Source organism: Oryctolagus cuniculus, chromosome 9 (assembly GCF_051225735.1).
Source record: "Oryctolagus cuniculus isolate XC-2025 breed Fujian yellow rabbit chromosome 9, ASM5122573v1, whole genome shotgun sequence".
Lineage (NCBI taxonomy): Eukaryota > Metazoa > Chordata > Mammalia > Lagomorpha > Leporidae > Oryctolagus > Oryctolagus cuniculus.
In genome coordinates, this window is record NC_142875.1 from 122,627,259 (window position 1) to 122,654,587 (window position 27,329).

Genomic DNA, 27,329 nt, shown 5'->3' on the forward strand with positions numbered 1-27,329 from the left:
GGAAGACTGACCACAGCTTAAGGTTCTTAATTATAATAATATATGCATTTTCAAAATCCTGAAGGAAATGAGATAAAAGGGCAGAAAGGTTACTCAAAGAAATAATAATTCCATATTCCCCAAATCTGGGGAAAGAATTGGACAGCTAGATCCAAAGAAAAATACACTGTAACATATTATGACATTTTTAGAGGTCAAAGGTAAAATTGTGAAGGCAACAAGGTAAAAGATTGGTCACATCAGAAGGGCTGCCTCTAAGAGTCCCAGCAAGTTCTCAGCAGAAACTTGGCAGGCCTGAGTGGAGTGCGGTGATGAATCCAGAAATGGAGAGGATACAGACTTGGCAAGAAGACTCGAGCCGAGGGACTTCCTCATCACTGGGTGGGCCTTACGAGAGATGTGCAAGGGGGTTCTTCCAGTGGGATTGAAACTGCTGAGCAAGACAAAAGCACGTGATGGTGGAAGATGGACTGACAAAGGTAACTAGATAGGCAAATACAGAACATTGGGATAATGTAGTGGAGGTAGATAAATCATAACTTTAGTATATAAGTTACAAGACAAAGTACTGTAAGTGGCTCTAAGTATATTATGAACATTTAACATAACAACGTAACATGTAGTCGTGACATCAGTAACATGAAATGTGTGAAGGAGGTATAAGTACAGAGTTCATGTTGTGATTGCAATTAAGTTGCTACTAGCTTAAAGTGAACTATAATAACCATAAGATAGTCTATATTAAGCTGCATGGTAACACAAAGAGAATACCTGTAAAAGAGACATACAACACAAGAGAAGGAAGGAAAGCATTGCTATACAAAAAATAAAAATAAAAAAATACAACAAGAGGAAAAGAAAGGTGAGAGAATCAAAGTGGCAACAGGAGTTCTTTTGTATCAACAATTGCTTTAAATGTTGCTGGATTCACTATGAAGAGACATGGAGTGGCTGAAAGTGTTTAGGAAAGCAATCAAAATACATACTGTATACAAGAGATGTTCTTTAGATTCAAGGACATGTAGGGTGACACTGAAGGGATGGAAAAAGATATTCAATGAAAATAGCAACCAAAAGACAGCAAAGCTAACTATACTTACATCAGACAAGTCAAAAATGGACTTCAAGTAAAAAAATGTCACAAAACATAAGACATTCTATAAAAAGTTCATTTCACCAGAAAGAGATAATAATGACAGATTTGGATATACCTACCACCAGAGTACCTTCACAAATACAGCAAACACTGGCAGAATTGAAAGAAGAAATACCTGACAATATTTTAATAGGAGACTTCAGTTCTCCATTTTCCTTAATGGATAGAACAGATAGAAAAGTCAATAAGGAAATAGCATACTTGCACAATGCTACAGACCAGATGGACCTCACAGATACACACTGATCATTATACCCCACTTGTCATAGATGTGGAACATTCTGCAGGGTAGATCACACATCAGGGTACGAACCCAGTGTTAACAAGTCTAAGAAGTTTGAAATCATTTTGAGTAGCTTTTTTTCTTGCCATCATGTGTGAAACTTCAAGGATGAGTAGAATATTAACACATACTTGGAAATTAAACAACACACTGCTAAACAACCAGTGAATCAAAGAAATCAAAATGGGAGATTGGAAGTATCTTGAGACAAATGAGAACAAAACTGCATGCTACAATCTATGGGAAATAGCAAAAGTAAGTGCCAAGAGAGAAGCGGATAGTGATAAATGCATCATAGAAAGAACAAATATACCAAGCAACAGGAAATAGAAAAGAACTTAAGCCCCAAGTTAGCAGAAGGAATGAAATAACAGATTAGATAAGAACTAAATAATAGAAAAGGCAACAAAATGCGTGTTTTTTTTTTTTTTTCTTAAACCAAACGTTTAGACTAAGACCGAAAGAGAAGACTGAAATCAAATCATGAATGAAAGAAGAGGAGGCAGGCATTTGGTATGGTGATTAAGATGTTCCTTGGAACATCCGTATCCTATGTGGGAGTGCCTGGGTTTGAGTCCGGTTCTGCCCCCTCTTTTGATTTCTTGCTACTGCACACTGTGGGACGTGGCAGCAGGCGAGGTTTCAAATAGTTGGATCCCTGCCATCCAAATGGGAGACCTGCATTTTGGGCTTGGGCGTCAGGTTGGGCAAACTCAGGCTTTTGGAGAGAGAACCAGAAATCCCTGCCTCCCCTCCCCTCCCCTCCCCTCCCCTCCCCTCCCCTCCCCTCCCCTCCTCCTCCTCTCCCTCCCTCCTTTCCTCCCTCCCTCCGTGTTTCTCTCTCTCTCTCTCTCTCTGCCTTTCATATGAAAAATGAAAGAGATACTGTAACTGAAGACAAGGAAATAAGAAAGATCACAATAAAAGATGACTAAGAACAATTATGTGACAACCATGTGCATAATTTATAAGAAATAGATGGTTTGCAACAAATATGCTACAAAGACTGAATCATGGAAAAATAATCTGAACAGACCTATAACTATTGAGATTTAATCAGTAATCAAACACCACCCCACCTGCCACCACGACAAAGAAAAGTCCAGGACAAGATTGTTCTATACACTTAGAGAACTTAAATGTCAAGTCCCTTTGAAAGTGTTTAAAATGTGAAGAGGAGGGAGCACTTAGAAATTTGTGAGGCCAGAATTACTCTAATACCAAAATCAGGTAAAAGCACTACAAGAGAAAAACTCCAGGCCAGTATCTCTGATGAATATACTATACATGTGGAATCCTCAAGAAAATATAGCAAGATACATTCAACAGCATGTTAAGAAGCTCTTACACCATGAGCGAGTGGGATTCATTCCTAGGATGAAAGATGGTTCAACATAAGCAAGTCAATTAATGTAATACAGCACATTAACAGAAAGAAAGATACCACGTGACCATCTCTGTGGATGCAGAAAAGGCATTTGACAAAATTCAAGAGTGTTTCCTGTAAAAACTCAAACCCGTAGTTGAAGGAAGCTAACTCAACGTAATAAAAGTCATATATAAAAATCCTACAGCTAACATCTTACTCAGTTATGAAAAATCTTAAAGCTTTTTGTTTAAGATCCTGAGTAAAGCAAAAATGTTCACTCTGGCCATTTCCATTCAACATAATGCTAGAAGTCCTAGCCGGAGTATTTAATAAAAAGAAGGAAATACAAACTGGAAAGGAGAAAGTAAAATTATTTATTTGCCAATAACTTAATCTTACATGTGGAAAACACTAATGATGCCATAAAAAACCCATAATCTGTTACTATGAACAAATATAGGAAAGTTGTAGGATACAATGTCAACATATTAGATGAGTTTAATTTCTATAAAATAGAAAAAGGAAAATAATCTTATAGTATGATCAGAACAGATAGAAGGCTCATATCCTGAAAGCCATACAACATTGAGGAGAGAAAGGAAAGGGGACATAAATGAATGGAAAGACTTTTTTGTTCATGGATTGGAAGACTTAATATTGTTCAAATGTCCATAGTACCCAAAGTGATCCATAGATTTAATGTAACCCCTAGCAAAAATCCTTGTGACAAATAAAAAAATAGAAAAGTCTAAAATTCATATAGAACCACCAAGGATTCTGCATAATCAAAACAATGTTGAAAAATAAAAGATGAGACATTATTCTTCCTGGTTTCAACACTCTTTACAATATTACAGTAATTCCATCAATATGGCACTGGCATAAAGACAGGAATGGAGCCCAATGGAACAGAATAGAAAGATTGAAAATAAACTCGGGCAAATACACTCAACTGATCGTTGACAAAGATGCCAGACCTACACAGTGGAGGAAGTTTAGTCTCTGTAAAAATGGTGCTGAGAAAACTGGATGTCCACAGGCGGAAGAATGAAATTGGACCCTTGTCTTACAGCATATACAAAAATCAACTCAAAATGCAATACAGTGTTGATAGCTGAAACTAAAGAGCTTCTAGAAGAAAACATGAGGTGGGAGTAGGCCGGAGGAGCGCTTCCTGATGCTGGTGTTGACAATGTTGTTTAGGACATGCAAAGCACAGGCAACAAAAGCAAAAGTCGATGCTTGAGATGATGTCAACAAACCTGCGCGCAAAAGAAAACAAAGTGAAAATGCAACCTGCAGAATGAAGGGGAATATTTTCAAACTGTATACTTTTTTTTTTTTTAACAGGCAGAGTGGACAGTGAGAGAGAGAGACAGAGAAAAGGTCTTCCTTTGCCATTGGTTCACCCTCCAATGGCCACCGCGGCTGGCGTGCTGTGGCGGGCACACTGCGCTGATCCAAAGGCAGGAGCCAGGTGCTTATCCTGGTCTCCCATGGGGTGCAGGACCCAAGCACCTGGGCCATCCTCCACTGCACTCCCTGGCCACAGCAGAGAGCTGGCCTGGAAGAGGGGCAACCGGGACTAGAACCCAGTGTGCCAGCGCCGCTAGGTGGAGGATTAGCCTATTGAGCTGCGGCGCTGGCCCCAAACTGTATACTTGACAAAGGGTAATATCCAAAATATGTTAAACTTTTACAACTCGATAGCAGCAGCAGCAGCAACCCCACATTTTAAAGTGGAGGAAGGGCTTGAATAGACATTTTTCCAAAGAAGAGATAAAAGTGGGCTAACAAGTATATGAAACGATGCTCAACATTGCTAATCATTCTTCAATGTCATCCATCTGTCAGGATGGCTATTATAAAAGCCAAACTGTGTTGGCAAGAATGTAGAGAAATTATAAACCTTGCGTGCTTTTGATGGGAATACATTATGGTGGAGGCGCTCTGGAAGACAGTACAGAGATTCCTCAAAATATTAAAAATGGAACTCTTGTATGATCCAGCAATCCCACTTACAGACATTTATCCAAAAGAATTAAAACCAGGATCCCGAAGATGTATTTGCATTTCCATGTTCATGGCAGCATTACCCTCAATAACCAAGATGCAGAAACAAACTGGCAGCGGAACGGAACAAGGCTAAAGCAAATATGGTGTAAGCATACAGTGGAATATTATGCAACGTCAGGAAACAAGGAAATTCTGCTATGTGTGACAACATGGATAAATGTGGAGACCTTCTTAAATAGGTCACAGAAGGGCAAATACTGCACGGCTACACTTACTGAGGCATGTAAACTAGAAGTCGAGAGTGGAATGGTGGTTGCCAACGGATACAGGGAAGTCACTGTTCAGTGGACTTAGAGTTTTGTTTGTGTAAGATTAGTGTGTTCTTGGGGCCAGCACTGCAGCGCAGCAGGTAAAGCTGCCACCTGCGGTGCCGGCATCCCATATGGGCACCAGTTCGAGTCTTGGCTGTTCCACTTCTGATCCAGCTCTCTGCTACGGCCTGAAAAAGCAGTAGAAGATGGCCGAAGTGCCTGGGCCCCCGTGGGAGAACCAGAAGAAATTTCTGTCTTGTGGTTTCAGATCAGAGTAGCTCTTGCTGTAGCAGCCATCGGAGAGTGAATCGGTGGGTGGAAGACCTCTCTCTCTCTCTGTCTCTGCCTCTCTGTAATTTTGCCTTTCAAATAAATTTTTTAAAAAGGTTATTATGTTCTGGAGATCTACTACACAACATTATGGCTATACGTGACCATAATGTGTTGTACATGCAAACACTTGTTAAGAGGGTAGAGTTTTTGTTAAAATGATCTTGCCACAGGTAAAAAAAAACAACTAAGCTATTGAAGAATTGTGAAAAGTATGTGTGTGTGGAGAATTTGTTTTGTTTAGAGTTTGGTTTGCTTGTTTGCTGCAATAGAAAGCCTCTGATGTGGGTCCTGTCCTAACGAGGGCGGGATTTATGCCCATGGACCGTCGGTTTGTGACTGGGTAGGAAGCATTTGAGAAGCAGGCAAAAAACCTAAACTTGATGGTACCTCCTCACTGCTTGGAAACTTCTGAAATGCATCATCCCTTTGAGTTACAATCCTTATTTAAGTCAAATTGTTTCCAGGTGATTATTGGTATGCTGACATATGGGACGGATTAAATAGCCTCATCAGGTGACAGAAAGCAGGTGCATTTTTATATATTTGGAGGATAAGTCTCAGAACCAAATGAGGAGTAGCACTGACACTCAGAGATGAAAGGTGGGGCAGGAAGGGAGAGGGAAGGGCTTCAGGAGGGGGAGGGCTGTAGTGGAATTATTTGTAGCCAGCGTTCATCTGTCATCTGCATTGGGGGCAGCCCTCCGTGTACTGATGCACATGGTTATACCTGATGACCATACTTAGGGAGAGAGGCTGCAGTCTTGAGGCAAAGCTTGTATTTCTTTTCTTTCTCCCTCTCTTCTTTTCCAAAGATTTATGTTATCTACTTGAAAAGCAGAGCTACAGAGAGAGAGAGAAAACAAAAATGAACAAGCACTTTCATCTGCTGGTTCACTCTCCAGACAGCCACAACTGCCAGGACTGGGACAGGCTAAAACCAGGAGTTTGGAACTTTTTCCTGGTCTCCTGCAGGGGAGACAGGGGCCCAGGTACTTGGATTGTCACTTGCCTTGCCCGGAGCATGAGCACGAAGCTGGATCAGAAGTGGAACAGCGAGACTAGAATTGGCTCTCCTGTTTGGGCCATTGGCACTACAAGTGGCAGTTCAGCCTTCTTACTCCCCTTTTTCTTCCTTTTTTTTTTCCCCCTGTAAGATCTACCCAGGTGTGTAAACATTACACCTGTCACCTTGACCTCATTGTAGAACCATCCTCCAAGCCTGGAACCAGCACGAAGGCGTATGAATGTGGCCAGTGGAGAAGTGAACACACCAGTGTAAAGTGGGAAACACAATGTCTTTTTGGCTAAGTGATCACTAGGATGGCTTTGCTTAGAATTCTACACCTAGGAAGTATGTATAGACTTTCACTTTTTGCTCTGATCTCTCAGCAGGTGCATAAGCTAGAGCTTCTCAGAATCTCCCAGAGTGACACTTGGTTGAAATGTCACTCACAGCTTGTGGTTTGCACTTTTTTTTTTTTTTTAATCTTCAGACAGCAACCAGCGCAAGATGATGCTGTGGGGCAGGAAGCTGTCATCAGGAAGAAGCTTCAAGAAGCCAGCCAATGGTGGGAGGTCGCGGGGGAGCTGGTAGGTTGCTCCTTGACTGCATTAGATCTGGGGGAAGTCTCCTTGGTGTGCTTCAAGTCAAGAGATAAAAATGGAGGAACCCAAAAAAAAAAAAAAAAAAAAAAAAAAAGCAAAAGAGGAACTGTGAAGCCCAGTCCCTAGCGACCAGCAGTGAGCGGAGGAAGTAGAAGGGGAGCTGTCGGAGAGGGGGTGGGAACAGCCTGCTGATGAAAGAGGCAACTGCAGAGAGAGGCAACCTGACGTATCAGGACTCTGGTGGCTGTAGAAGCAGCTCAGGCACCCCCAGCCCATGCAAACACAGGATTGCAGAAGTCGAGTCGAAGCTTATCACTTCCCTGAGAAGAAAAGCACATTTTCAGTTCTGTGTGCCTATTAAGAGCGAGCGCTCGGTAGCTTTCGTCCCTGGCCACGCGGCTGAAATCCAGCTTTCACTGTGTGTGTCCAGGTGGAGGCTCGAGATGAGGCAGCCCAGGCTGCTGGGGAAAAGGCGGAATCTTTGCAGCATAAATTAGAGGAAGCAGTTTCCGAACAACGGAACCTCCCAGCTATAAATACCGAGGGATCGAACACTTGCCAGATACTTGAGCAGAAGAGGAGAGGACTGAAAAGTGAGTAGCAATTATCCATTTACACTGCAGCTCAGGCCCCCTGAAGTGGAGCCTTTTTCTAGATCCCAGCCGGTTTTCTAGATCCCAGCCGTTTTTCTAGATCCCAGCTGCTGCATGGTTGCCGAGTTGCTGACACTGGAATGCCTTGGAGGGAGTCAGGAGAGGTCTGCCCAGGGACTGGGATGGGATTGCTCCATTCCTCTTCCTTTCTGGTTGATTGATAAGAACAGGATGTGTCTATGACTGTTGCTTGTTTTCAAATTAAAGAAAACTTCTCAATATCTCTAAAAACAACCAAGGAGAGAAGTCTTGTCCACACGGGATTAATGAACTTCCAGATTGTTTACATGTCTTATCTTGATTTTATTAAGTAGTTTTTATCCCTCATATGGTTAAAAAAAAAAAAAAAACCCTCCCTACATCATCTATTTTCTTTAAAGTAAGAGTTTTAAGGCATTGAACAAAACTATTAATTTAATATGTATCAAAATAGCAAATATGTATAAAAAAGAGTTTTAAATGTTAAAATGAGTACAGACATATTTTGCATTTAAAAAGTGGAATATTTGTCATTTTTCTGCATTATATTGAAGGAGAGAGGGATTTATATGAGAAGACAGTTGTCAAGTTACAGATGTCTGATTCTTACAATTCTGTTGCAGTTTAGAAGTACAGTAGGGTGAAAAGAAAGCTTGGTGAAAGCATTTTTCAGAGAACTGCTTTTGTTGAGCCGGCTTCTTCTAGGGGGCTCCACGTTCTTTTTGTAGAAGGTCATTTGATGTGAGTAATAAACAACTACACGCGAGCTTAGGTGAAGCTAGGGATGACCATTTTCAAACTTGTGTTTGCTTTGTTTTGGTTGTACCCTGGCTTCTATTATCTGAGAAAGCTACGTCAGATTTAAAGGGATCGTCTGGTTTTAACATAGCAATGGGTATTGAACATTTTATTATTTCTGGAGCTGTATGAATTCGCCAGGTTTTAAGAAATCTGAGGATCATTTTGTTTCGATTCACTCTGTCAGGCAGGGTAAGGCATGCTTTAAAGTACGTGGTCTGTATGGAGTTGTGTTGCTCAGAAAAAATTGGAGGTTCTCTCGATTAGAACGGTTCACATTGACAGAAGAGCACCTGGCGTTCTAAATCTGCTTAGGGCATGTCGGCTTAGACACTCTGCACACAGGGCTACCCCTTGGGCTCCTTTGGGTTCAGCAGTTTGATACCCCGTACTCTTACCAGCTACTAAGGATGTATTTCTTACCCCTCCCCCCTGGCCGCTTTAGAGCGTGCTTGGAGGAGTCCCTTTTGTAGCCCATCCTAAAGTGTGTGTTCTTGATGTTAGGAGCTTGCTGTTGTCTTCCGGTTCATCTTTAGTGGATACTTGTTCAAACATTACAAGCAGGACAAGACACCTGCCCAATAATAAATGTGATTTGTTTTTTTCTGCCTGGATAAAGTGGAGTGACACTTCCTTTCTGACCTGGGTCGTGAAATCCCTTACACAATAGAGCTTTGCTCCCAAGACCATCTGCTTGTGAAGATGGGGATGAGGGAAACCTTGGTAGCCTCTGTTTTCTGATGTTTTCCATAACAGATCGTGCCAACGTCAGTAAGGTGGGACAGTTAGCACACAAACCATCCACACACATCCCACCACGACCGCTACTACCCCGTGCTGTTTCAGTTCTGAGTCAGACATTTGAATTCTGAGTCAGAAAACAAAAATATTTAAATGCATTTAGCTCTTCTGGAACTCTCTGGCTCGTTTAATAAATGCATAAAGTGTTTAGGACGATTGTTCTCTGATTCATCTAAGACTCATCAGCAAATTGTGTGGGGTTGCAGTGGGTTTGTCCAAATGTTCAGGCCAGTGACGATGCACATCATGTTCACAAACTGGAGCTAGGGAGTTGTTTATGACTGTGGGCTAGACATCCTGGACGTAGTGATGGGTAAGTAATATTGTTCAGGTCGTCAGCTTGTGCCAGGACTGGTCTGAGAGACAAGGCATGCTTGCCTCCAGAAAATGTGCCATTAGGACTTTTAAATTTCTTGAATGGCTTACATATGTATTTTATTTTTCTGCTCCTTGATTTTTTTTTTAAATTTTCTAAGTATCTTATTATCCCTGGCACTGTTGGAGTATCAACCATCACTTGTTGTTCACCATTTCTCATCCCTGTTTGACATGAAACCTTCATTAAGTCACTCACTGAACAGATAGTGAGGGATTTACCTTTGGGGAATGAGTATTTGCTTGATGAGATCTTGATGTTCCTCTGTGTCGTAGCTCCTTATTGGGTAGTATAAGCATATGAACCTCACAGCTGGAGAAGACATTCGCTTAGACTGTTTCACCCAAAACTCTGTTCCATCTTAATCTTAGCGTGGAGGATTTGAGGGGGAGGATTGCGATGCTTGGGATTGAAGGAGCTGGGGGAGGGCCAAGGAGATAACCAAAGCCAAACATCATCCGCTCAGATGGGAAGGGATAGGGGCCCACGCCTATCTAAATGACAAATGTAGGTATAGATGAAATAGTCTGGAACTTAAGAGGGTTTAAATGTGGGGGATTCGAAATCAAACCAACCTGTGTTCTTGTGCCAAGGCTGAAAAAAAAAACAAAACAGGGCCAAGTTGGACAAATCACCCTACCACTGGCCTCAGTCACCTCTTGCGTCGAATGCCTTTGTTGTGAATTATAAATCAGAACAAATGCAGAAGGGTGACCAGTGCGGGAGCGTGGCTGGGAAACGGGTTCTGCCGGAGCCCGTTTCTTGCAGACGAATCGGCTCAGTTGGGAGCGGTAAGTGGGGAATGGTGGACTGCAGTGACAGGCACGTTCTAGTGTTTCCTGCAGGGCTTGCCTGGGAATGGGGTTCGGACTGGTAGGAATGGAGCTGTCAGCAGCTTCAGCAGGAGAGGAAAAAGCCTGGAGTCTTTGTTTTGAGAAAATAAACAACACGTGTTTGCACCTGGCCTTGCCCTTGCCTGGGAAGCTCCCCCACAGCCATGCAGAGCCCTTGGGGTCACGTGGCGATGGCAGGCCCTCTCGTGTGTTCACCAGCGCAGCCCACCAGCTCTGTTCCATTTTTTTAAGAAAGATTATTTATTTGAAAGGCAGAGCTAGAGCATGAGAGACAGAAAGAGAGTATGTGTTCTTCCCCCCCAAATGTGTGCTTCACTCCCCAAATGGCTGCAACAGCTGGTGCTGGGCCAGGCTGAAGCCAGGAGCCAGGAGCTTCCTCCAGGTCTCCCATGTGGGTGCAGGGGCCCAAGCACTTGGGCCTTCTGCTGCTGCTTTCCCAGGTACATGAGCAGGGAGCTGGGTCGGAGTGAAGCAGCCAGGATTCAAACCAGCGCCCCTAGGGGATGCAGGTGCTACAGGCCACGGTTTAACCAGCTGTGCCACAGCACTGGTCCCACTGTGCCATTTAATGTATCACTGGCATTTCCACTCTGTTTCTGTGCATTTGCAGCCCACTCTGAGGCATTTTAAGAGCCTGTCTGACCCACATTCTCTTCCTAGGAACTAAGAATTTACTAATTGTGTTTGTTAGTATTGTGGTTACATGTTACATATACAAGGGATTCTTCAGAAAATGTGCTGTATGAGAAAACGCTGCATAGATTCTTAATTTTATGTACCAAGATAAACATAGCTTTTCTTACATGCTCCAAGCCTGTTTCCTGCCTAATATTGAGAACAAAGTCATATCAAGGCATGAGCTAAGAGAGACAATTCTATAAGAGTGATTCTCTTCGTAGACTGAACATTCGAATGGTCTGTATTATTACAAATGACATTTCGTTTCTCAGCATGTTTGTTTCAACATCTAATTTTATTCTTTAATTATAAACTTTGAACTCCATTTTACCATGAACCTTTAGAAGAAATATGCTTGTATTGTTAATTGGTTTCTTCTTAACACTATTTATCTCATAAACCCTGTGTTATTTTTATTCTTGTAATTTTTGGTCTTTTTTTAATTCTTATATAGCTAATGTCTCATAAAATGTTCAGTTTATATGCATTCCTTAATTAGATAAGTATACATCAAAGCATAGAACTTAAAATTTTTTATTTTTTAAAGGTTTATTTATTTGAAAGGCAGAGACACAGAGGCAGAGAGAGAGAGAGAGAGAAAGAGAGAGAGGTCTTCCATTCGCTGATTAACTCCTCAAATGGCCATAACGGCTGGAGCTAAGCTAATCTGAAGCCAGGAGCTTCTTCCGGGTCTCCCACAAGGGTGCAAGGGCCCAAGGACTTGGGCCATCTTCTACTGCTTTCCCAGGCCATAGCAGAGAGCTGGATCGGAAGCAGAGCAGCCGGGACTCCAACCAGAACCCATATGGGCTGCTGGCACTGTGGGTGGTGGCTTCAGCTACTCCGCCTGGTGTTTGACCCCAGAACTTTCATTACCCCCAGAAAGTTTGTCTGAGCTTCCAAGTCAAGCTTCTCCCCACATCACCACCAGCACAGGAGCAGCTTCTGGCTTGGTAGGTTACTTTGGCCTGCTCTGGAGTTCCAGTAAGTGCTTTTCTGTGTCTGTGCTTCTGCTCAGCACAGTGTCTTTGAGGTTCATGTATGTTGTTCTCATCAGTAATGGTTTTTTGTATTGTTGAATTGTATTTTCTTGTATGAATATTCCACAGTTTAATCATCTTCTATCAGATACCTTAAGTATTTGCAACTGTGGGTTGTAATGGATTAAGTTACTATGAATATTTTAGTATACATACAAGGGAACTTCAAAAAGTTCATGGAAAAATGGAATTAAAAGATCAGTTCATTTTGGTGCAAAATATTTTGAAATCCATGCATATGAGGAGTGCTTAAGAGGTTCGGCGCCAGCACAATGGGTAAAGCCACTGCCTGCAATGCCAGCCTCCTGTTTGGGCTCTGGTTCATGTCCTGGCTGCTGCACTTCCAATCCAGCTCCCTGCTAATGGCCTGGGAAAAGCAGCGGAAGATGGACCAAGTATTCAGACCCCTGCACCCATGTGTGAAATCTCAGGTGAGTGCCTGGCTCCAGGCTTTGATTGTCTCAGCTCAGGCTGTTGCAGCCATCTGGGGAGTGAACCAGCAGATGGAAGACCTCTCTCTCTCTCTGCCTCTCCCTCTCTGTAACTCTAACATGCAAATAAAATAAATCTTAAAAAGTTCATTAAAAATGTGTATAATGAAAAAACTATGCATTGATTTCAAAATTTATTTGCACCAAAATAAACTTACCTTTTAATTACATTTTCCTTGAAATTTTTGAAATGCCTTCTTACATTTTTATTTCATCTGAACTAAATATATAGGAGCCAAATTTTTAGGTCATAGCATAGTTTTAGTTTTAACTTTTTAAGAAACTGCCAAACAGCTTTCCATAGAGTTGAGAGCATTTCACACACCTACCAGCAGTGTAAGGGTGTTCTCAGAGTTCCGCTTAAAGATTGTTCCATGGGGCCAGCACTGGTTAAGCCTCTGCCTGTGGTGCCGGCATCCCATATGGGCACCGGTGCTAGTCCCAGCTGCTCCTCTTCCGATCCAGCTCTCGGCTATGGTCTGGTAAAGCAGTAGAAGATGGCCCAGGCACTTGGACCCTTGCACCCACGTGAGAGACCTGGAAGAAGCTCCTGGCTCCTGGCTTCGGATCTGCCCAGCTCAAGCTGTTGCAGCCATTTGGGGAGTGAACCAGCAGATGGAAGACCTCTTTCTCTCTGCCTTTCTCTCTCACTGTCTGTAACTCTACCTCTCAAATAAATAAGTAAAATCTTAAAAAAAAAAAAAAAGTTCCATCAATCATTTCCATTGTAGCCACTCTGCTAAGTATTTCAGTGTGATTTTATTTGTGTTTTTCAGATGACTAATGATAGCAGTTTTCATATAGTGGTTGGCCACTGTGCATCTTTGCCTATTTTAAAATTAACTTGGTTGTCCTTTTATTATTGAATATTAACACTTTGCATGGTATTTCCCTGTGTATTGTGAATAGCTTCTACTAGTCTGGTTTTTAATGAACTGTTAGTCTGCTGCTATTAATGTACAACTTTATAGAACATGAGGTTTTCTCTGGTCACATGTGTTATGTTACAAAAGTCAATACTCCATAAATGTCAGCCATCATTGATAGTTACTGTTACAGCTCTAAAAATGTTACAGTTCTGATTTTTATTTGTCAATCAATGGTGGGCCTTTGCTTGAAGTGTGGGCAGTCAGGTAGCAGGTTGTTTTATCACAACTTCCTTCAAAGGCGATACATCAAAGATACCTGGTTCATCCTATATCACAGATGGCAACAGTTGGGGAGACTGTGGCCATTGTTTCATTTGCTTCCTTGTGGAGCCTAAATGTCCTCAAGATGTTGTAGGTCCAAGTCCAGACACAGAGAGGAGAATGCAAAGGTGAATGCAAACTGGGGTCATGGCCAGGCCAGCTTGTTTGGCCATATGGAAAATATGGAAATAGTTGCCTCTCATTGCACGAAACATCTGTTGAGCTAAGGTTTTGAATTTGAATGTGTTGAGCTAGACTTTGTAAATCCCAAGAATGCCCGTTGGGAGAGCAGATGTGCAGTGGAGGCTATGTGAGGGAAACGCCTCATTCCTTCTGAATCGTGGGCTTCGTTCGGGAATTCTAAGCCAGTACTGAGTTCTGTGTTTCAGAGTTATAGGACCTTCAACAACGTATGGCCACTTCGGAAAACTTTGGTTGCTGTTCTTTGGCTATAAGTCAAAGGGAGCACAGGCCTTGCTTATTTGTACAGCTAATAGAGAGAAGCTGGAACAACTGGGTCTTTATAAGACTTCTAAGAATTATGGAGAAAAAGATTTTTAAATTACTTTAAAAGGTCAGAAACACTGTTTTAAAATACATTTTTTCTCACTCCAGACCTAGTGAGTACTTTGTCAAGTGTAGTTGAAAAATGTTACATTTATTAAAAGTTCTTATAAAATACAATGTTTCCATGCATGATTGAAGCTCTTACACAGTTTTTCACTGAAGACATTTTAAAAGTTAGATTATTGCTTTTCACAAGTTAGAGCATTATTTTCATGGCTCAGACTTTCTTCAGGCTATTGAGATACAAAACTGTTGGTCTTGAAAATGAGAAGCGCCACATTTCTGTGTGTTCTTGGACACCAGAGTATGTGCTGTTAATCATTTTCCTGGCTGTTAGTGATAAAAGAAGAAAAGTGATAGCTATTAATAAGCCTCCATCCAGTAGAGCTCCCTACTCTTGTTTAATTTTTGCATTTAATCTTCTGTGGGCTGAGAAAGTAATCAAGCTTGTGAGAATTCTGTCTAAATTCAGAGCCCACTGTCGGAGCCCAAGTGTGAGATTTGCCACGTGAGAAAAGGGCACAGATAGCAGGATCTATTTTGGTCTTTGAAAAGACTGGAGCTTGCTTGCTTGTCAGTGGCTGTATTCCACAGAGTATGTGTTGTCGAGTAATGTTATATAGACATCGGAGAGTTACAGAGCCGTCTTTCCCCATGTCCAGTATTTCAGAGATAAGAATTTGGAAGTCACTGGGAAGCAGATTTTAGCTCAGTAGAAAGAAAATTTTTAATTTCACAGAATGGTACTCTGATTTGAGTGTGGTCGCGTGAATTTCATCTCAGCTCCCTGATGTACCACTGTCGTTTCAATCCGCTAGACCTCCTTGTTCTCATGAGCTGCTCTGTTCTTGTGGGTTTCTCTGGCTCCAGTTCTAGGGCTTGGGCATAGGCTTATTATAAGACATTTCCATGTTACAGGGAGGTTGGACTGGTTGACCTTTAATGTATATTCTTAATTTAAGATTGAATGATCCTAATCCTTACTTAATGTATACTAAGCTGATCTTCTGTATATTAAGATAATTGAAAATGAATCTTGATGTGAATGGAAGGGGAGAGGGAGTGGGAAAGGGGAGGGTTGTGGGTGGGAGGGACGGTATGGGGGGAAGCCATTGTAATCCATAAGTCGTACTTTGGAAATTCATATTCATTAAATAAAAGTTAAAAAAAAAAAAGATTGAATGATCCTGCCACTTGGATCTATCATGGTTAATTTTAAATACCCAAGGTGAATAATGGCCTAGCTGTTCAGAAATTTGTGGGTTTTCCATTTTAACTTGAACCAAGGGATTCTGCCACAGCATGTGGGTATCTTAACCCGTGTCTGAATCGCTAGGCCAAACTCTGCTCTGGACCCCAAATGTAAAGCCATGAAAATTTTTTTCAAGGAATGAAATAAATTAAGGGATGCGGGTAAAAATGATCCTATTGAGTTGGTTGTAAACTCTCTTTGTAGCAACAACTGAGTCACTTCGAAAGTGGTTGGCTGAAGGGCAGCGACGCCATGGCTTGCTGTTGCAGGTAAAAGCTCTCTGTGATACGTGGGTAGTGACTGTGGGCAAGATGTCCAACATGAACAAGACTTGGAAGCTACTTTACAGTATTTCATGATTTGAGTCATTCCCCTAAGTAACCAGTGAAAATGCTTTTGCAGATTGGTTCTGTTAGACATTCAGCAAAACAAAAGAGGAAGAACTGCCTAGAGTGGGTGGCTCCTTTAACAACATCTTGCAAAGGGGAGCTGTTTGAGAATTGACTTTGCCTGGCCACCTTATCTATTCATGAAGATCCAGGTTTTTAGTCTTAGGTGCCTCTTTGCTGATTGTAAGAATGCATCCATCCTTCATTGTATAATCAAGTGTTAAAACCAATGTCAAGTACTCTTGCATAGGTTTTCATGGTTATTGTCCCTTTTTTTTCTCCTCCTCTCTCTTACCTGAGTTAAACTTTAATTTCATTCCTGCCTGGATGTCTCAAGATACCCATGGCAGAGTTGAATGTGTTTCTTCCCCATTTGGTACTTGGTCAATCTCCTTTTTGTTCATAAACAGAGAACATAAGGAGATGGGGAGACTGGCATTGCAGGAGGGAGGTGGAGAAGGAAAGAAAGTAAAGTGATATTTGCATGTATGTGTTTCCAGGCTATGGTGCGGACACTTCTGTTTAAGCAGAAAAAAAAAAAAAAACAAAAAAAAAACCATTATTCATGTGAAAGATGAAACTAGGCAGAGTGCCTAAAAATCTCCCTCAATAAACCGAGTTGGAGAAAATCGCATATCTGAAGACCATTAAATCATTTCAAGAACACCCATAAACTTTCCTCTGAAGAATATTGTCTGTCTCTTGGATTGAGGCCGTAATTTTACAATTATATACATTTCACAGCCTCCACTGTGGCCCCCCTGAGCTATGCCTCCAACAAGCTCCTTTGGCCTCTGTCTGAAGAGGACAGCAACAATGCTCTGTAGTTTCTTGTTCCTGCTCTTTGAATTTCATTTTCAGATTGAGTAAAGGCGAAAATAGGGGGGTACTTTCAAAAGTTCTTGGAAAAGTGAAATTAAGAGGTAAGTTTATTTTGGTACAAAATAAGTTGAAATCTAGTTTGTTCATGAAACACATTTTCCACCAACTTTTTGAAGAGTTGTAATGAACGGTTTTGCAATGCTGAGCACAGAGCAGAAGACAAGAAAGGATCTGTTTTACCCACTTTAGGTAGCCTCCTTTCCCTCAAGTGTAATGTTCTGTGTTTTGATTCTTTGGTCATTTAGTTTCGGCAATTCTCTGCCATTTTTCTCGTGACAGAGCCTTTTAGATGAGGAATTTACTTGTTGTCATTCCCTGTCCTGCAGAGATAGAAGTCAACAACCTCTTGAAGAACAATTGGTAAGTGTGAGTTTTCTGAAATTCTTTCCATGTGAATGAACGTCCATGCCAAGATATAACTAAGACCGGCACGTACGATGACACTGCAGAACGTGTGAGGGAAGATGGAATTAGCAGATGGTGACTTATGTGCTAGAAATTTCCAAATCCACACGTAGTCTTTTCGTAATAGACATTTCCATAAGCTTTTTTACGATCTCTCGTGCTGATAGCATTGGAACGCTAAACCACACTGCTCTGCTTTGAGAGATGATCAGCTGAAGCGATGGACACCTGTTTATTTCATCATCTGTATACACCTGCTCCCACCATTAAACCCTGGTTGGTTCTAAGAGTAGCAATATTTATAAGCTGTTGATGACTGTATCACAAAGAATTACATCAATAAACTTGTCCCTCACCTGTTAATCTTTCTTCAAAGCCTTAGTTTATATCAAAGTGTCCATTATTTGGAATTGATGATGTTAGCAGTCTGTTAGATTACTGAACTGTAATTTTTCAAAATAAGAATGCTAATGACTCATACAACATACTTTTTGATAAAGGCATGAAAGTTTCTTTTTACAAGATATCATTTATTTTCTCTGTAACCTCTCTCACAGGGTCATTTGACACCAATATATTCTTTGTGCCTTTGAAGATGACGAGAGTAGATTATGAACTACGTTATGTAATGCTGCTATGGACAACTAATAATACTTGGTTTTCTGTTTAGAAGCACTGTTGCCACAAACTACTTAATGATCAAGAAGGAAGAACACATCTGATAGCCCTGACCTTGAAATACACCTGCTGGGGTACACCTCTTCTGGGTGAGCCTGAACGCCCTTCTGCACCTGCTGAGACACACGTGGGGGTGGGTTCTTTTTGAAAGGGAAAATAATTAGTTATATTTGCATAATTGTTGAGTACTTGGAATTCAGTCAATAAATACATATATATATATATATATACAGACATATGTGCGTGTGTGTGTGTGTGTATATATATATATATATTTGTATTTAAGCACCTGTTTTGCGCAAGGTACCACATCATGTATTACAAAATTAAGTCCTAAAATGGCTCATAGTTGAGTGGGGAGCCAGCTCTTCATAGAACTCCATAGAACAGGGGAGAGTTGAATCAGCCCTTGAAAGATGGGTTGGATCTGGAAAAGAAAAAAGCATGAAAAAGTATTCCAGTGTGAGTGACATGAGCAAAGGAAACAGAACAAGAAAAAAAAATTAGAATGCAAAAGCCTCAAGTGTTTGATGAATACTCAAAGCTGGAGGAGTCATTTACGAGATGAGAATTTGGGTTTTGATATGCTACAAAGGAAGTTTGGAGAAGGCAAAGCAGATGGTGGGTCAAACTGTGCAATGTTACTCAGTGCCAGCATGGGAGAGAGAGTTGCACCTTGGGACATGCTCCCTGGTAGTGATAGCTCTCGGTACAGCCTGGATGCAGTTGAAAACAAAAGTGCAAAACTGCTTCTAAAATGACAGAAGAAATGCAGTGATGTGGTTTGTGCATTGTTTAGGGAAGTAACAACCACCACCACTAATGGCTTGTCCATTTGTGTCAGACAGTAAATCAGTGCTTTATGGAGATTATTTTATTTGCTATATCTCAGTGATAATCAACAGTGACAACATTGAGAGTACTTGTTGCATACCAGCTGCAGTTCCATGCCTTGAACATAAGTTTTAACTCATTTAATCCTTAGCACACGAGGTAGATGCTAATATATTCCCATTTCATTTACTTTATTTACTTGAAAGAGAGATCTCCCATCTGTTGGTTGACTACCCAAAGGCTTGCAACAGACTGGACTGGGCCAGGTGCAGCCAGGAGGCTGGAACTGAATCCGTATCTCCCACATAAGTGGCAGGGACCCAAGTACTTGAGCCATCACCTGCTGCCTCCCACGATGCACATGGGAAGGAAGCTGGCACTGTGAGCAGAGCCAGGACTCAAACCCAGGCACACACATAGGACACGGGCACTGCCAGTGACATCTTAACTGCTACACCAAACCGCTCACCAATATCCATGCTAAAGGTGAGCAAACAGGAAACTTGAGTTAATGGTTTGCCTCAGATCACATACTGCCTTATGAAGAAGGACACTGAGGCTCCGAGTGGCGTGGGTGTCCTGAGAACACACAACCGGTATGTAACAGAGCCAGCATTTGAACCAAAAAATTGGGATGGGCTCCAAAACCTATATGTTTTTCCTTTAAACTCTGCTGCTTCCTCTTCTCCACGGCCCACACCACAAGATGGTTTTGCAGCGAGAATGCTTTGTCATTCCCATCTGTTTCCCACAGCACTCCTGCAGCCTCTAATCACAATGTCCAACACTTTGCTCTTCAGCCTGCTGTGAAGTCGTACTGTAAGGGGCCAGTCAGTATCTGAGGCTGTGAACCATTCTGTTCCTTCTGCAGGGAATCAACTTCGTGCTTCTAGCACACCAATAGCAGTGGATAATGAGCGATCGAATGGGTGTGGCTGTGTTCCAATAAAACTTTATTTCTGAAAACAAACAGCTGGATGGAGTTTGGCTGCTGATGTCAAGTGTTGGCTCTTCTAGTTGTTGAAGGCTTTCTGTCCTTCCCTGTCTTTCTCTTATTCTTCACACCCATGTGAATAGATACTAAGGGGATTTATATGTGGCCAGCGTTGTGGTGTAGTGGGTTAAGCTGTCTCGTGCAGCACTGGCATCCCATATGGATGCCGGTTCAAGTCCGGGCTTGCTCCACTTCTGATCCAGCTCCCGGCTAATGCACCTTGGGAAGCAATGGAAGATGGCACAAGCGCTTGGGTCCTTGCACCCATGTGAGAGCCCAAGAAGCTGCTCCTGGCTCCTGGATTTGGCCTGACTCAGCCTGGGCCATTGCAGTCATTTGGGGAGTGAACCAGTGGATGGAAGATCTCTCTGTCTCTCTCTCTTTCTCTCTCATTCTTTCTGTAACTCTGCTTTTCAAATTAATAAATCTTTTTTTAAAATAGAATAAAAACACAAAGGGGATTTATATGAAAGTATTAATAGAATTCAGCTTTCTACTATTTCAGAAATGGTCCGATCTCTCAAGGAGTTATGCTTGACCACAGTTTGAACTGGAAAGTAACTTGTATTTTTTTCTCTTCTGTTCTCCTGCATACAGATGCCTTGTGTCTGGATACTCTTACAATTCCGAGGGTGGAAGTGACCCCTTTTCTTTGTGTAGCCCACCAAATCCACGCTATATGTGAAAGACTCAGATACAAGGAAATACAAGATGGTGCTCTGGGTGTGATCAGACGACACAAGTGAGTGAAAAGAACAAACTGCGTTCTATTCTTCATGGATGCCTGTTCACATGGCCTAACATTTTATCAGATTTTCATGTCCTGAGATGATAATATCTTTGTTGTCCAAGTTTTCTCACTTGCTGGAAAATTTGCAATTTTACTTATTTTTTAGAGATTGATTGATTTGAAAAGCAGAGTCACAGAGAAAGGGAGAGACAGAGAGTGAGAGGGAGAGATCTTCCATACACTGGTTCACTCCCTAGATGGCTGTAACTACCAGGGCTGGGCCAGGCAGAAGACAAGCACCAGGAACCTCTTCTAGGTGTCCTATCTGGGTGCAGGGGCCCAAGCACTCGGGCCATCTTTGGTTGCTTTCCCAGGTGCATTAGCAGGGAGCTGGATCAAAAGTGGAGCAGCAGGACTCAAACCAGCGCCCATATGAAATGCATCCTCTTCTGTGTTTGGATGTTCATTTATACTCATCTGCCTTTTTAAGTCCATTGACTGAGCTTCCCCTGGGAAAAACAGACATGTCAGTGGAGTGTGTGAGGACTTTCCACCCCAGGAACTCTCCTTTCTGGATTACGGGTGAGGAAGCAAGACTACTTTGAATTGCAAATTCCTCATTTTCATTTTTGGCCATGTTTTCTTTTGTTGGCACTCTCTGGCTCTCTGATATGAGAGCTCTCTTTTCCTATGTCTTAAGCCATGATGTAGTTAGAAAATTAATAAAACTGGGACTTGGAGTAGGAGAACAGGAACAGTGTTATACAAGGTCCTTAAAGTAGTTTGGGGGTGAGTGGAGTAGCCATCAGTATGTGACTTGGGATGCCCACATCTCAGACCAGAGTGCCTGGGTTCAACTCCTGGTTCTGCTTCCAAGTACGGCTTCCTGCTAATGCAGCTGCTACGCTGTAGCATGCGATGTATCAAGTATTTGAGTCTCTGCCACCCATGTGAGACACATGGATTGAGTTCCTGGTTCCTGGCTTTAGTCTGGCCCAGCCCTGGCTGTTGTGGGCATTTGGAGAACTGAACCAAAAGAAGGAGGTCTCTCTGTTTCTCACTCACTAGTGCTCTCTCTGTGATGAAAATTTTTTTAAAAATTTTTACCAAGTTTGTGGAGGAGTGAAAATAAAAGATAAGCTTATATAGCTGCCAAAATATTTTGAAATACATGCATCGTTTTTTTCATAACTGTTTTCTGTGAGCTCTTTGAAGACTTTCCATATGCATGGATTTCAAAATACTTTTTGCATCAAAATAAACTTACCTCTAAATTGCAGTTTCTGCAGACTTTTTGAAGTTCTCTTGTAGCCCATTATCTGCTAAGGTTAGCAATTTTCCTCCGTAATAACAACTCTACTTTCTGCTGCTAGGTACCCAGGCCCCACAGGTGGCCCTGACCCAGGAGCAGATCTTCCAGGTTGTGCCAGGATGAATGATGGCCTTTTAAGTATGGGAGTGAGTACTGACTAGATTTTGGTTTCATATTTCCGCATCCTTGTCCTCTTGGCTGGGTATTCTTTTTCTTCAAAGCATTAGGGAGAAATTTACAGGAAGCATTAATTCAACAGCAGAATACTAATGAGAAATGCCAGTCCTGAAGTCAGGAAATTAACAATCAGTCATCTGGGGAACTTTGTCCCTTGTGCAGTTTAAACTCTGGGTTGTATATTTGATTTTTCAAGGCTTAAAACACAATATTTTTTCCTACAGATTTATTTTATTTTATTTGAAGGCAGCATGACAGAGATGTCTTCCCTCTGTTGGCTTGCTCTCCAAACAGCCACAACAGCTAGGGCTAAGTCAGACCGAAGCCAGGAGAACAGGACTCCACACAGGTCTCCCACAGACGTGGCAGGGACCCAAGTAGTTGAGGCTTTATGTGCTGCCTCCCAGGTGCATGGACAGGAGGCTGGATTGAAAGTGCAGAGCCACTGGGATTCAAACCAAGCCCTCTGCTAGAGTACTCCAAGGAGTGGCTTCACCCACTGCACACAATACCTGCCTGAACCACACGATTTTTTTCTCTTGAAGTTTCTGTAGATCATTTCTGACATGGCTCTTTTAAGACAAAAGTCAAGGTGTTGGCAAGGCTGCCTTCTGGGCCAGAGGCTGTGGGTATAATCCTGCTGTAGCCTTAGGCAGAACTCAGTCCTGTATGGTTGTGGAACTGCGATCCTCATTTCCTTTGGTTTTTATTAGTATGCATTTATGTACACTGAGGGAGCATAACGCAATATTTGAATGCACGCATACTGATCATAACAGGATATTAGCATCTCTGTTCCTTGTATTGTCTTTATGTTTGTCAGATACAATCTCCTCTCTTGCAGTTCTTCACACCCCAGATCTTTGACACATTGTTGTGAACTACAGTCCCCTCACCGAGCTGTTGAACACTAGAACTTAGACCTCCTATCCAACTGTATTTAGGTACCCATTACCTAACACCCCTCTAATAATCGCTGTTGTTAACCTCAGACTGACTTTGTCTTTCTATATCTGGCTTATTTCATTTAATGTAATGAAATCCAGTTTCATCTGATTCACTGGAAATCTCAGGGTTTCATTCCCTTTTTATGGCCAAATAATATTCTGTTGTGTATACAAGAGCACTTCAAAAATTATAATAAAATGGAGTTAAAAGGTCTGCTGTGCTGACATTGAGGATTCATGAGTTGAGCCTGCTGCCTGCGAAACCAACATCCCATGTGGCCGCTGATTCGTGTCCCCACTGCTCCGTTTCCAATCCAGCTCCCTTCTTATGGCCTGGGAAAAGCAGCATAACATGTCCCACGTGTTTGGCCCTTGCGACTCTTACGGGAGATCTGGATTGAGCTCCTGCCTTTGGCTTAGCCCAGCTCTATCTGTTGCAGCCATCTGAGGAATGAACCAGATGATAGAAGATCTCTCTCTCTCTCTCTCTCTTTCAAAATAAACAAAGCTTTATAAAAGCAGTTGATTTTTATGCTAAGGTTTAAGTCCATGCATAATATTTTGTTGTTTTAAAGATTTATTTTTATTTGAGAGGCAGAGTTAGAGAGAGAAGGATAGAGAAAGTGAGAGATCCTCCATCTATGGGTTCACTCCACAAATGGTCACCATAGCTGGGGTTGGTCCAGGCCTAAGCCAGGAGCCTTATCCAGGTCTGCCACATGGATGCAGTGCCTAAGGACTTGGGATGTCTGCTGCTGCTTTCCCAGGCTTGTGAGCAGGGAGCCGGATCAGAAGTAGAGCAACCGGAGCTCGCTCAAACTGGCTCCCGTATGGGAGGCTGGCATTGTAGGTGGTGATTTAACCCATTCTACCGCAATGCTGGGCACCATAATATTTTCATACTACACATTTTTTGAACTTTTTGAAGACACTTCATATGGATTGCATTTTCTTTGCCACTTCGTTCACCTGTGAACACCTAGGTTGATTCTATAGCTTGGCTGTTGTGAATTGTGTTGCAATGAATGTGGGAGTGCTGGTGTCCTTTTCAATATACTGGCTTCATTTCCTTTGGGTATATACCCAGAGTGGGATAGCTGGGTTACATGATTGATAGGATTTTTGGTTTTTTGAGGAACTTCTCTAGTGTTCTCCATAGTGGCTGAGATAATTTGTATCTTCTTCAAAAGTGATTGAGGGTTCCCTTTTCTGCATATTCTTGCTAGTAATAGTTATTTTTTGGCTTTTTGATACTAGCCATTCTAACTGGAGGGAAATGGATCTCAAGGTGGTTTTCATTGGCATTTCCTGGACATCATAAGAATGCTGAGAATTTTTTCATAAATTCGTTGGTCATTTGAATTTTTGCTTTTAAGAAATATCTTCTCCCATCCTTTAACTGGATGTTTGCTTTTTTTGTTAAAATTTTAAAATATACATTCTGGATCTTAATCCTTTTTTTTTTTTCTGAAAGGTTCACATAAAAATTTATCCATCACAGGAGTTCCTTCTTAAATATTTATTTTTTTTTAAAAAAGATTTATTTATTTACTTGAAAGGCAGAGTTACAGAGGGAGAGAAGGAGAGGCAGAGAGAGAGAGAGTGATTGATTGATTTTCCATCCGCTGGTTCACTCCTCAGCTGGCTGCAACGGCCTGAGCTGTGCCAATCCAAAGTCAACAGCCAGGAGCCTCTTCTGGGTCTCCCACGTGGGTACGGGGGTCCAAGGACTTGGGCCATCTTCTACTGCTTTCCCAGGCCATAGCAGAGAGCAGGGTCGGAAGTGGAGCAGCTGGGTCTCGAACCAGCGTGCCCATATGGGATGCCAGCGCTTCAGGCCAGGGCATCAACCCACTGCACCACAGCGCCGGCCCCTGTTTTGTTTTTTTAAAGACCAGTTTCATGCTGGCGCTCCAGCTCACTAGGCTAATCCTCCGCCTTGCGGCGCCGGCACACCAGGTTCTAGTCCCGGTCGGGGCGCCGGATTCTGTCCCGGTTGCCCCTCTTCCAGGCCAGCTCTCTGCTGTGGCCCAGGAGTGCAGTGGAGGATGGCCCAAGTGCTTGGGCCCTGCACCCCATGGGAGACCAGGAGAAGAACCTGGCTCCTGGCTTCAGATCAGCGCGGTGCGCCAGCCATGGCGGCCATTGGAGGGTGAACCAACGGCAAAGGAAAACCTTTCTCTCTGTCTCTCTCTCTCACTGTCCACTCTGCCTGTCAAAAAAATAAAAATAAATAAAAATAAATAAAAGACCAGTTTCACAATTTTGGCTTCAGAATTTCCTATGGACATTTTTCACAATGACCCCAGTGCCTTCTGGGCTAAGCCAATCTCCTTTGTTCTTTGCTTGCTTTTTTGAATCTTTGGTTTGGCAGAATTTTGTCTTTAAAAAAGACCAATCGATGTTTTGATTTTGACCATGTATATGTTTTATGTATATAGTTTTACAATGCCTCTGATAGGATATAATATAGGGCCATATTTTATTTTTTTGAGAACTCTGATCTTTTATTTTTCAGTAGTGATTGACACTCAAAGAAATTTGGGTCTTGGCCAGATGATGGGTTTATACATGTTTTCTCTCATTCTTTCAGTTGTGTCTTCATTCTGCTGTTTCCTTGACTGCTTAGAAACTTTTTAGTTTGAAATGAGTCCATTTGTCTAATTTTACTTTTATTGACTATATTCAAGGATCTTATAAAAATAACTGGATAGTTAAAATGGTGTTATATACCAAGACTAGTATTTATGATGAATGGTGATTTTAATAAACTATTATCCATGATAATGTTTATTTCTGGTATAAATCTTGGATGCTGATAAATAAACCAGAATTCAGAAAGTTAAAAAAAATCATTGCCCTGTCTTGAAGTGTTTCCTCCTTTTTTTTTTTTTTTTTTTTTTAGTGGCTTGGGCTTGTTGTTGTTTCAAGTCTTAGATTTTGGTCATTGATCCACTTTGACTTGATTTTTCTATGGGGTGAGAAAGGAGATCAAGTGTCTTCTGTGTGTGAGGATCCTGTTCTCTCATCACCATTTATTGAAGAAACTGTCCTTTGTCTATGTTTCTGGTGTGTAGAGAATCATTTGGCTGTGTATGTATGTATTTATTTGTGGTATTTCTATTCTGTTCCACCGATCTTTGTATTTGCTTGAATGACATTACAGTGCTGTTGCGGGCTAGCTCTGTGGTGTGTTTTGAAATCCGGTATTGTGGAGGCTGGTGCTGTGGCATAGCGGGTGAAGCCTCTGATGGGTGCCGGTTTGAATCCCGGTTGCTCCACTTCTGATCCAGCTCTCCGCCATGGCCTGGGAAAGCAGTGAAATATGCCTCAAGTCCTTGGGTCCCTGCAGCCCCCTGGAGACCCAGAAGAGGCGCCAGGCTCCTGGCTTCAGATGGATGTGGCTCCAGCCATTGCAGCCATTTAGGGAGCGAACCAGCAGATGGAATACTCTCTGTCTCTCTCTGTCTCTCTTGCTCGCTCTCTCTGTCTCTCTGCCTCTGCATCTGTAACTCTGCCTTTCAAATAATAAATAAACCTTAAAAAAGAAATGAGGTATTGTAATGCTTTTTACTTGTTCTTTTTGTTGCAGATTACTTTGGCTTTTGAGCTCTTTCGTCCTTCCATATTAATTACATGGTTTTTTCCTTTGTGGTTATAGAAGAATGTCATTGATGTTTTCATGATACTGCATTGAATTTATGAATTGCTTTGGGTAATATGAACATTTTAAAAATATTCTGCCAAACCTTGAATGAACATGGGAAATCTTTCCAATTTTTCTGTCTGGTTCAATTTATCTCATCATTGTTTTGTAGTTTTCATTGAAGTATTTGTGTAATTTGTTAAATTTATTCCTAGGTATTTCTTATTTTCAGCTATTATCAATGGGATTGTTGTTAAATATCTTTGTTACCTAGTTTGTTATTGGTGTATGAAATGCTACTGATTTGTTTTTGTTAATTTAATTGCTGTGCTGTTACTCAATTTGTCAGTTTTAATCGTCTTTTTCTGAAATCTTCTGGGTTTTCTGCATATAAAAATGTTATTGCAAACAGGAAAATTTTGACTTCCTCCTTTCCTATTTGTGTGCCTTTTTTTTTATTCTTGCCTAATTGACCTGGGTAAAACTGCAGTAACACTGAGTAAGAATGGTGAAAGTTTACTTCCTTTTCTGGATGTAAACATTACAGGAAATGTGGTTTTTCCCCCACATTCAGTCTGATGCT

The 27,329-nt window shown here is 41.8% G+C and overlaps 1 protein-coding gene across 15 annotated transcripts in view; it reads left to right on the forward strand.

Annotated features, from left to right (window-relative positions):
* The window catches only part of IRAG2 (inositol 1,4,5-triphosphate receptor associated 2), a 116,975-nt gene that overhangs the window by 50,110 nt on the left and 39,536 nt on the right, over positions 1-27,329 (forward strand). For 2 of the 15 annotated variants that reach the window (XM_089304677.1, XM_089304679.1), the window contains 7 exons: positions 6,962-7,058; positions 7,504-7,666; positions 15,957-16,021; positions 17,303-17,383; positions 18,099-18,195; positions 20,532-20,676; positions 22,038-22,122. In XM_089304677.1, the coding sequence (XP_089160803.1) occupies positions 6,962-7,058; positions 7,504-7,666; positions 15,957-16,021; positions 17,303-17,383; positions 18,099-18,195; positions 20,532-20,676; positions 22,038-22,122 (733 nt within the window). Of the gene's footprint in view, positions 1-5,248; positions 5,447-6,961; positions 7,059-7,087; positions 7,667-15,956; positions 16,022-17,302; positions 17,384-18,098; positions 18,240-19,146; positions 19,422-20,531; positions 20,677-22,037; positions 22,123-27,329 lie in introns of those variants that run through there. The other 13 variants (XM_089304683.1, XR_016213583.1, XR_016213584.1 and 10 more) reach the window with 13 other exon arrangements.